The 11,737-nt window shown below is 26.8% G+C and overlaps 2 protein-coding genes across 7 annotated transcripts; one reads left to right on the top strand and one right to left on the bottom strand.

The window, feature by feature from the left end:
• The first annotated feature begins 869 nt into the window (after positions 1-869).
• Positions 870-8,902, top strand: LOC112693774 (protein lifeguard 4-like). 6 transcript variants are annotated; one of them, XM_025568971.1, is made up of 9 exons: positions 2,033-2,325; positions 2,399-2,523; positions 2,925-3,015; positions 3,430-3,537; positions 3,609-3,717; positions 3,785-3,890; positions 3,965-4,119; positions 4,423-4,555; positions 8,778-8,902. In XM_025568971.1, exons 3-9 carry the CDS (start codon positions 2,994-2,996, stop codon positions 8,889-8,891), a joined length of 747 nt encoding a protein of 248 aa, XP_025424756.1. In that variant the 5' UTR covers positions 2,033-2,325; positions 2,399-2,523; positions 2,925-2,993; the 3' UTR covers positions 8,892-8,902. The 6 variants fall into 6 exon arrangements, with proteins under 6 accessions (XP_025424759.1, XP_025424758.1, XP_025424756.1 ...); XM_025568974.1 differs by lacking the exons at positions 2,033-2,325; positions 2,399-2,523 and adding an exon at positions 870-978; XM_025568973.1 differs by having other exon boundaries at positions 2,032-2,540.
• A 155-nt stretch (positions 8,903-9,057) lies between these two features.
• LOC112693773 (elongation factor G, mitochondrial) lies at positions 9,058-11,575 on the bottom strand. Its single transcript, XM_025568968.1, has one exon. The coding sequence runs from the start codon at positions 11,418-11,420 to the stop codon at positions 9,186-9,188; it is 2,235 nt and encodes a 744-aa protein (XP_025424753.1). The 5' UTR covers positions 11,421-11,575; the 3' UTR covers positions 9,058-9,185.
• Positions 11,576-11,737: the final 162 nt, after the last annotated feature.

The following is an 11,737-nucleotide window of genomic DNA, read 5'->3' as shown; positions in this document are numbered from 1 at the left end:
TGTGTTGCATAAGGGGGACAAGGAAGAAACCTCTACGCGGTGTCCCCTAGTAACGGTGTTTTCCAAACATCGGCTAATTCTTCCAAACCCAGGCGCAACCTATCTCTCAATATTATATTTGTTACGATGATAGAACTAAGTAAAAGGATCAATATTTTTTTTTTCGATACTCATACCGGTCGTTACGTTTCGTTATTTTCATTCCATTCGTTACCAAGTGAAAGTATCGATACTTTTCTTTCAATATCATGTCTCTACCTGTAAAACCATAGATAATAGAACAAACAATTTTTAATTAACAAAGTTAAAGCGAACATTTATAAAGGAGGAAAAGAAACAATTCCATATTGCACAGGACAAGAATCATTTTTAAATAAGCATATGCACAGAGATAATTTAATAAATTTAACAATCAATAAATATGTTGACATTCGTATTTTTCACGAAATTAGAAAAATAAATGATAACAATATTAAGGAAAAAACGTACCCGAGCTAAGTTAACAAAGCTTATTCATTTTAGTCATGAGTAAATAATGTGTATTAAATATTGTCATTATATCGACTTATGGATCAAAATTGTGATTTATACATTTATTTAAGATTCGACATAGGTAATATCATTTTAATTATAAATTATGAGTAAATATAAGTATGATTTTGCTATTCAATATTAATATTAAAAATTAACATTAAATATAAAATATGATGAATAACGAAAAGAACTGAGTATAAAAAACACCTATTATAGTTATTGATTTTTTAAATTTACAATTTGACATTTTGATAATTGATAAGACCCCTTGTAACCTCAAAATAAATATTTATTCCCGTGTGATAAGCTGTAATGGCCTATCCATTCTTCTATTATCTATGGATATGGAAAGCTGCACGCGCACGCAGCCAACTGTGCATTGCTGTGGTGAGACGCTCGTGTTCAAGGATATTAGCTGCTCCTCCTGATTTTTTTGGCGGCTAGGTAGATAAAATCTTACATCATAATTCTTCTAAGTATAAAAATATTGAATATAAATTGTAGAATAAAATAGTCATTAGCCAGTGACGTATACAAGGGGGGGTGTTTGGTAGATATGACACCCCCCTTGAGCCGTATCATATATTACATTATTATAGGAATATAGGTAAATCGATAATACAATATGAAATATAAAATAATGCACAATACTAATTACATATATACAGGTTAACATTATCGCGATTGCGACAATACGTGACGAAAATTATTCGTTTACGTTTTCGTGCAACACAAAACGTTTAATAATAATAGGTATTATAGCATCGAATACTGATATTCGAATAGTCAGATATTCGAATAATTATGGTAAAGCTATCCGAATTCGAATATACATTACATCTCTATTACAGACATTATGTATACATATTAATTAATTAAAATAAAAGTTTTAGTTTGTACGTATTATATATAATATTTAATAATTATAATTAACACCCCCCTTCAGAAAATCCTAGCTACGCCAATGCCATTAGCCTATTAGCTTATATAAACGGAACTGACAAAAATTAATGTGTATTTTAACATACATAACATCATATACAATTGAAGAGATTTGCCAATAACATCAGCAAATTAGAAAATGCTTTATTATATTAATTTATATTTGTTTACAAAAGTTTATAGCTGGTCTCAGCGTGCATAAATGTTATTATTAAACCTTACAATAATAAAACTTATATTTGTTATTTCATAAATTGTATTATAAATAGGTATTTAAATATAATTATATTTAATAATTAGCCAAGAACCTATATTTTATTTAAATTAATACTTAATGATTTAAAAATAAATTGATTGAGTTGAAGATTAACTAAAAGAATATATTGAATATCTTATTTAATATGTTATTAATATGAAAGCATGGGCGGATTTAAAGGGGGGCGAGGGGCGAATACATATTCATATAGTTGTTTTTTTTTTCATATGGCGGTATAGTTTATGATAATGCTGTGGATCAAAAATCTTATCTCTATTTATCAAAATGTTGTGAATAAACAGTTTCTGAAAGTTGATAATACAAATTTAAATTTTGTTGTTCTATATTAATTTTTAAGTTATTTTATTTTTTTATATATTCTTTTAACATCTACGTCACTATGTCATATTTTTATGTGACCAAGTTCCTCGAAAATTACCATTCGATTTACCTCGAGAATAATTATTAGTTCTAAAACACCCGCAGCAGTATTTAGAACATAATTATTTGCCATTTTAATTTAACAAGACTGCTATAGTTTTTTTTCTTAAACCTAACCGATTCGAATAAAAAACAAAATCATTAAATTAATTGTTGGTATAAATTTATGCTTATCTCAACTTACCTAATATTATTTTAGTGTAAATTTCAATTACTTGTGAACAGCATACAAAACTAGTATCGAATATCTTACAGTGCTGTGCAACTTCATGCCACGAAACCAGTGTCACCGAATGAATTAAGCTAAACACGTAAGCCGGGAATCAACTATCCAGAAATTTCAAATTCAAGTACTAAAAATAATAATGTACTGCAATGCATTAGTTTTGTAATCTGGATATAATAATAATTATAAATTATATATTTAATAATCTGGAGTCAGTGTTTATGTAGGCTATTTGAATAAATAATATCTTAATTTTTTCTCATATTTTTATTTTAAATATTATTTTCAAACAAACTATGAATATCGTGGCTACAATATAAAATTATGCATTACCAAAAATAATAATTACGTACATAAGTAATTGTTACACATTTAAATATAAGTATATAAGAGTCTGATAAAAATCTAAATTATTTTATCTATAATGAGTATGATTTATGAATCATAAAAAGTTTAAGTAGTCAAAATACTTACCTAATTAAATTGATGAAATATTTACTGTTTTATGTCTACTTGATTTTCCAGATTGTTGATGTAACAAGAACATCTTAGAAGCTTGCTTTAATTATTTGATAGTTCTTAGTGAGACTAACCATGGTTGATGGAAATTATTTGGGTAATTATTTTTAAAAAATTATAAGTACCTATGTTACTTATTAGTTGAAAATTATTATCTTATATAAATTCAGTTTATGATAATACTTAAGAATAATTTTTCATTTAATATGTTGTACGATATTGAAAAAAGTATATTTATTTGTATGAAATTAATCATTAAAATAATTAAATATTACAAAAATTATCTTTGAAAACAATATAACTCTATTCAAAAAATTTAAAAATGTATATATCTTTTTTTTAATAAATTAAATTTCAAATGCTAAAATCAATAGTTGAAATTATTTTTATTGTGACATTGATAATTACCATTGATATATATATATATATATATTATTATACTCAACGTAATTTAATTAGTATATTGACCAGAAAAACAATACATTTATTATTTAATTTTTCTCGGGTAAAGAATTAGATAATTACGACAATGTTGTTTTTACAAACAATAATGAAGACAAAATAAATATTCCATATCATTTTTTAAGTACTGAAAAACAACTTGTTAAAACATGCCAAGGTAATTTTTTTATATATAATTGTAATATAAATATATTAAGTTAGTATATATTTGGTTTTTTATTGTTTCAGTATTTTTAAGGAAAGTTTTTACTCTTCTAGTACTACAACTGCTTGCTTATAATTTCATGGGATTTTTCTGTTTATTTACTCCGAAAATTCGTTTTTTCATCTATAACTTGTGAGAACACATTGTAATTGTATTAAACAACTTTTGTATGATCATTAGTGGAAAATTTATTTTTCAGTGAATATATGCTGTCAATAACTATTATATTGAATGTAGTGGTACTCATATTTTTACACATGAAACGCAAACATTATCCTTCTAATCTTATAATATTAATCATATTTGTGAGTAAATAACTAAAAAAATATGTATACATACTTAAAATATAACCTTTAAGCTCTATTAATTTCAATTATAGACTTTATTAGAAGCTTGTACTGTTGGAATTGTTGTTACATCGTTTGGTTTATTTATACTGCTACAAACATTATTACTTACTTTGGTTGCAATCATAGCTACAATGCTATACTTGAGTAAAACAAAGAGAATTTGGTTATCTTTAACTGAATATTGGTAAGTACCATTCTTAATATTTTTTTTTTCAACAGATGGTAATACATTATTTAATTAGTAAAAATTATTTATTACTCTTTTTTTACACACTATATATAATGTGTACCTATATATATAATAATATATAATATATAATAGTACCTTCAAAATTAGAATTAATTTTTATTATTTTAAATTTTCTTCTGTTTTCAAAATGTAATTTTTAGGAGGTAAGATAATTTCTTTAAATATGACACAATTGTATGGCAATAAATAAACATTATATTGGTTACATACTATTTAATAAGATATATTTGCTTTTAGTATTCTGCTGATTTTATCCATACTTTTGGCTGGTGTATTAATACAAATATTACTGGGAAGTACTACATATGAACTCATGTATTCAATTATTGGTTCATTTTTTTTTTCAATGTTCCTGATTCATGATGCTCAGGTAATATTATATTAGTGACTAACAAAGGTGGGCAAGTTAATAAAAATAATTAACTAGAGTTATGTTAAGAGATACAAGATCGATAAGTTAAAAGTTAACAGTTAACAATTCATAAATTAGTTAAAAGATAATAAGAAAAAAATATTAACTTAACTCAGTTTAAAAAAAGTTAATGACATTAATAATTATTTTTAAAACCGAATTCAAAATAGGTACTTAACAACTGATGTTGTTTGATTACGAATTGAAAATACGAGATAGTTAATATAAAAAATTAATTCCGAAATTCTAAATCTTAAATGCAATAAATAAAAAGAAGTATACTTAGGGCCCCCACAAGGGGGGGGGGTGATGGACCTTTGAAATTTATTTGTAATTTTTGAAATTTTAGTAGAAATACTTATTTTACATTAAATGATATTTTATATTTATATTTAGTTATTTTGATAGTTCAAAATGCAGATATGCAGATTAACCAGTTATTACCTAGAAATTAATGGATTGGCTTCGACAATCAATTTTGACGATATCATTACTGAATTCGCTGAGCTCAAAATCCGCAAAATAAAATTTTAATTTAAATAATATTGTAATAAAAAAATAAAATAGACTAACAAAATAAAAATGTTGAAATGCTTATGAATCTTGAATTTGAATTGGTATAATGAAAAAACAAATATTTTTCCTAAAATTGTTATATATAGTAAATTGTATTTTTGGAAGTTGTATAAGGCCCGGACAACTATTTAGTGTAAGGGCTCGAAATTGTATGTGGGGCCCTGAGTACACTATTCATCTATGATATAACCACAGAATAGATTAAATATATTTAATAGCTAATGAATGACGATTATGAATTATGTTTACGATCATGAACAACATAAGAGACTGGTCAATACAGGGACATAATATTATCTACAATTAGTATAAACAGTATAATGATATTATTATCATAATATTTACGTGCATATATAACTATATTCATACAATATTTTAAGTATCAAGTTATTTTCAGAATATGATTGTTAACTGCATTTTCCTTATCGATAATAGTTACTTGCTTTGAGTGGGATGCTCTGCTTCAGGCTTTTGCTTTTTCAGAAAAATAATTGTTATTTGTACTGGAACAGTGGCGGCGTCAGGAATTTATCTTGGGGGGGGGGCCCATTAGGGACCTTTGAAAATTTAGAAGGGCCAAAAAAAATCGCAATCAGTTTAATATGTCCCATTAATTGGCTCAATAAGGATAGGGGGCTAACACACTACCTATTGAGATACTGTCCCATATGCTAAGTTTCCACATAATAATTGGTTTTCATTTTAATTGATCACAAAAATCATATATTATATTATTATATATATTATTTACACATTAGATATCATTTTCAACTAACGTACATTAAAAATCTTTACTTAATATAATATAATACACGAATTACATTTGTTTTTGGGTTAATTAGGGTGACCATACGTCCCGTTTAAAACGGGATTGTCCCTTTTTTTTATCATTATGTCCCGTTGTCCCGACAAACTTTGAACGGGACGCTTTTTGTCCCGTTTTAATCACGTTACTTCTATAAAAATTGTAAACCGAGAGCAAAAGAAAAAAAAATATGACATGTCATATAGTATATATGTATGTACTACGAACTCATGTGTGAGACTTCTAAAGAAATCGATATTAAATACGAATAGTTTACCAATGTACAGTACTATTTATAATCAACCATATTCGGTATAATAGGTATATTAGGTATATTAATCGTAAAATCGAACATAGTCGTGCAATAACGGGTGTACATGGCAACGATCTTGTGTTATTAATGTTATAGCCACTATGTATTAGTTCTTTTTATTTAAATTGTTGTGAGTCGTTAGTGTTATCACTTGTATTGTTTTTTTAAAATGCCTAAAAAGAAATATACGTTTACTGTACCTTTGCAGATTAACTAATGCAATAATAGAAATAATATTATCAATCACAAATATTATATGGACGGACGAAAAAAATAGTTTTCTCGTACCAATTGTCAAAGCAATAATAATTCTTATAAATAATTTTAAAAAATATTCCTGTAATGATTTTTATGATTTTTTGTTAACACAACTAAAACTATTAAATACAATCAGTTCATAAAAAAAAAATAATGTCAAAGAATGTAATGAAGAAAATTATGAACAATCGACCCAAATAATTCGAAATAATCAACTCAATAAAAATAAAGAATATTTTAAGTAATTTTTTTTCAATCTCACAGCAAAAATAGAATGCAAATCAATTTTTAATTAAAATATCAAACTAATTAAAAATTATTTTTATTGCATATAATATAGAAGTTAAAACAAATGTTGTCTTTTTTTTTTTTGAGAACATATTTGTCCCATTTCTTTCTTTCATAAATATGGTCACCCTAGGTTAATATATTTATACATTTATATTTAAATAAAAAAAAATTATACAATTTTTATTGTTATAATTTTGATTAAAAGAAAAGATATATATAAATTATGATAAATTAAAAACTATAAAATTAACTTTCATGTACTTTAATTTAGCTGCTAATTAAATAAAATAATTAGGTATATAATCATTAATCACTAACATATGATCAATACTTTTCTGGTTTATTACACACTAGACAAGAGTCTATAAGTGTATATAATTTTTATGATTATTATTGCTATAAATTATGTTAAATTAAATAATTTGACGGTTTTGATGCAATGATGCAAATTCATTAATATCATCAATGTTTAGACGTTTGGCCTCTAACTTTTCAATAGCTATCACACTCAAATTTGACATATAAGAATCCATTACTTTATTTTTGAGATAGTTTTCACCCGTTTTAGACAAGAAAATATTCTCTCGTATCCAGTTGAGGAAAAAAAATTTGTAATAGATATCAAACAAAGTGTATGCAGTTCTGAAAGTGGAATTTGATTAGATAGTCATATAAATGAAAAATGTAATTTATTTTCAGAGTTTTTTAATGATTTAGGCAAAATTTGTAACTTTGATTTTCAGTCTCTATTTCACAATTATAGGACTGTGAATCGTGAGGATCATGATCATAATTGATAATTTTTTTTTTTTTTGTGGTTAGGCGGCCAAGGGGTGGCTAAGACCAATTTAGAGGGGGTCGTGGCCCCCCAGGCCCCACCACTGTACTGGAAACATTAAAATATTGTGTATATATTATGGTTTTATATCTATCTAATCTACTAAAATATAATATATTAATATTATATTATTCATAAACAAAATTATTTTATCAAGAAAAATAACAGTAATGTTTGTGTTATTATAGTATTGGATTATTTTAATTTTTATAATAATATTTAGGAATAAACGAAAAATTTCAAATTTTTTTAACTTGGATAATTTTTAATTTTTTTTTTTTTTTTTATTTTAATACGTAATATACAATCTATATCAAATGACACAATAAGCATATATGATAAGGGGTACAGATAACATGAGTATACAAAATACAAAAAGTGAATAAAGAAGCCACCCAATGATGACACTTAAATGTTGATAGTTTATATGAAAAATGTAAATGAATTATATATATTTAATAAGTTAGTATTTTTTTTTTTTCTATATTAAAATTTGTAACAGGTCTCTACACCATTCATGTTTTAATCGTCTAGGACTGCCGGGGATTGAGAGGGAGGAAAGGTTTTTAATTAAAGGATTTGAGTGGGAGGAAAGACGGTTATGGAATCTTTTGTAAAAGTGTTTGGCTTCCTCGTGGATAGTTTTTAATTTTAGGTCTGTATGGAGAGTATGGTTAGATATGTATGGGGGAGCATTTATTAATTTTCTTAGCGCAATGTTTTGAAAACATTGAATTTTATTTAAATTTGTCTTTTTTGCACTTCCCCATAGCTGTATCCCGTACTTCCAGATTGGTTTTTAAATTTAAATTTAATTTTTTAAATTAACTGTGAAATGCTATGTTATTTCAACCGCCAATTAAACTAATTAAGTTAAAATTTAAATTTTTAAATTAACTGTGAAATGCTATGTTATTTCAACCGCCAATTAAACTAATTAAGTTAAAAAGTTTATTAGAAAATAAACTAACTAGTTAAGTTAAAAAGTTAGGAAAAATTAAACTTAAAATTAATTAATACCCATTTTTGGTTATTAATAATATAATATATCATTATACATATAAATTTAAACTATAGCTAACTGTATTAAATGTTACAGAGACTGATGTGGAAATTGCATCCAGAGGATTATGTTTTTGGGACCATCAGTATATATTTTGATATAATTAATATAGTTCCTTATGTACTTCATAAAGTTTATAATTTAATTTAAGTATTTAACATTTATATACAACAAATATTTTACGTATATATTAAAATTATATTTTTCATCAGTGTATTATGTTTAAATGTATGTTGGATTAACAGAAAAATATTGGTTTTGTTGTTAAGTACACTAATGATAAAAAAATATTCATAAACGACTATTTTCAAGTTATATTATTTTAAGTTATAACAGTTATATTACAAATTTATACACATTTTTTTCACTAAAAAGCAATTCAGTCAACACAGCTTTTATTTTAAATTAAATTAAATGATGAATACAAATTTATTCTTCCATTAATTATGATTTAGTATTCTTTTTTGAGTTAAGGAATGCTTGAAGTTGACCAGTACTTTCTAAATAATTCATCACTACTTTTTCTTGAGTTTCAGGGGTTGTTGGTGAGTATCTGACATATTCCATGCTAAATTCTCCTTTGCCTTGGGTCAATGACCGCAATTCTCCAGCAAATCCAAACATGCAGTTTAACGGTACTTCTGCATGAATTGTAATCCAATCAGCTGTTCCATCACTACCACTTATTATTCCACTACGTTTATTAAACTGACCCATTACAGCACCTTGAAATTCTATAGGTACAACTGCTTCAACATCCATAATTGGTTCTAATACTTGCCAAGAAGCTTCTTCGTATGCTTGTTTAATAGCACCCTGGGTAGCCAATATGAATGCCAATTCGCTGGAATCAACAATATGATGTGCACCATCTAATAACCTCATACGCACACCTGATATTCTATGTCCAGAATACAATCCTTTTTCAGACATCATTTTAAAACCTTTTATTATAGCAGGAATGTATTGCTTGGGTACATTAGGTCCAGATGTCTCGTCAACAAAATCTAAATTTGTATTTTCATTAGGTGGTAACGGTTCTAGAACTCCTATAACCCTGGCATATTGTCCTTGTCCACCATGTTGTTTTTTATGGAAATAATCAAACTCAAAGGGTGATACTAAAGTCTCTCTGAATGCAACCTTTGGCTTTCCCAAATTTACTGGACAGTTGTATTCCTTTTGCATTCTTTGAGCATAGATCTCTAAATGCAATTCACCCATGCCAGAAACGATTGATTCTTTACTGTCTGTATCATATTGAAAATGGAAAGTTGGGTCCTCTTTGGTGAATCGAGCAATCGCTTTACTGAAATTATCTCTGTCTTTACTATTTATAGGTGAAATAGCCATAGACACAACTGGATCAGGAACATAAATAGATTCTAGTGAAATATTTAATTTTTTATCAGTCATAAAAGTATCACCACTTGCACAATCCACACCAAACAGTGCAAATATGTCACCAGCATATACTTCGTTGACTTCTTCCATTTGATCTGCATGTAATCTAACTAATCTAGATAAACGTATCTTTTTGGAAGTTCTAAAGTTGTAAATGGTATCACCTTTGGACAATTTACCCTGATAACATCTCATATAGGTCAATTGACCAAATCGTCCAGCTTCTAATTTAAAAGCAAGAGCAATAAATGGATAAGTTCCATCACGACTAGAATTTAAAACTACTTTTTTAGGGTTGTTTTTATCATCAGTTTCCTGGATTGCAAAATTTTCTACTTCTCCAGGATGTGGTAAATAGGATAATACAGCATCCAACAAGGGTTGAACACCTTTGTTCTTCAAAGCAGTTCCAAGAAGAACAGGTGTAAAAGTTCTATTGATACAGTTTCGTCTGATAGCATCAATCAATTCTTGTTTAGTAGGAGATTTTTCTTCAAGAAACATTTCTCCTAACTTTTCATCTACATTGGACACATGTTCAATTAATTCTTGCCGTTTATCCTTGACCAATTGTTTCATATCCTCTGGAATATCACCATACTCAATGTCATCACCAAAATCTCCATTGAAATAAATTGATCTATTATGAATCAAGTCGACTATTCCTTTAATATTATTATCTTGTTCAATAGGTAACTGTAAAAATGCAGCATTGTGTCCCAATTTACTTCTAATATTGGATAAAACATTATACGGATTAGCTCCAAGTCTATCTAATTTATTAATAAAAGCTATACATGGAACATTATAACGTTTCATTTGTCTGTTAACAGTAAGTGTTTGACTTTGTACACCTCCTACAGCACACAACACTAAAATTGCACCATCTAAGACTCTAAGAGCTCTTTCTACTTCAACCGTAAAATCGACATGACCCGGTGTGTCAATTATGTTGATATTGTAATTTTTCCACATTGTGTAGGTGGCAGCTGATTGAATTGTTATACCTCTCTGTCTTTCCAATTCCATTGAATCCATAGTAGCTCCCACATTATCTTTTCCTCTAACTTCATGCATTTTTGCTATTTTACCTGTATAATACAAGATTCTTTCGGTCAATGTAGTTTTTCCAGAGTCAATATGTGCTGAAATGCCAATATTTCGGATATATTCTAGTTCTTTTGGTTCATTTTTTGTAATATTGCACATGTATCGTAACCATACATCAGCTTTTTTCAATATGGCCTGTCGACTAAAACGCAGTCCAAAATACATAGTGTTGATTGTTTTTTAAATTATGTTGGGAATTTAGTTAGTTAAATATTCCTAATTCAATTCAACAGTTTAACACAACACTTACTCGACCTGTTTGAAATGTACGAAACAATCAGCAGAAGATCTAACTAAACATTATATAAATTAAAATGATAAGTTATCTTGCGGCTTAGCGATTTGTTATCAAAAACTCAATGTTAACCACGGTTTAAGATACGATCTTAGGGCCTGTTTTATTCTAATAATTTAAGTATTTTACTAATATAAATTTTATTTTGGGAGTAATGCGTAAAAACTAAATATATTTAGGGTAATTA

This window comes from Sipha flava, unplaced genomic scaffold (assembly GCF_003268045.1).
Source record: "Sipha flava isolate LNK unplaced genomic scaffold, YSA_version1 99_pilon_pilon, whole genome shotgun sequence".
NCBI lineage: Eukaryota > Metazoa > Arthropoda > Insecta > Hemiptera > Aphididae > Sipha > Sipha flava.
This window is presented reverse-complemented; position numbering and strand designations above follow the sequence as displayed.

What these genes read in the sequence shown, in the direction of transcription:
- LOC112693773 (XM_025568968.1), bottom strand. Translation starts at nt 11,420, where the DNA reads ATGTATTTTGGACTGCGTTTTAGTCGACAGGCCATATTGAAAAAAGCT.
- LOC112693774 (XM_025568974.1), top strand. Translation starts at nt 2,994, where the DNA reads ATGGTTGATGGAAATTATTTGG. An exon ending in CGTTTTTTCATCTATAACTT is followed by an intron (nt 3,718 to 3,784) that starts GTGAGAACACAT and finishes TTTATTTTTCAG; the next exon opens with TGAATATATGCTGTCAATAA. An exon ending in TCCTGATTCATGATGCTCAG is followed by an intron (nt 4,556 to 8,777) that starts GTAATATTATAT and finishes TAAATGTTACAG; the next exon opens with AGACTGATGTGGAAATTGCA.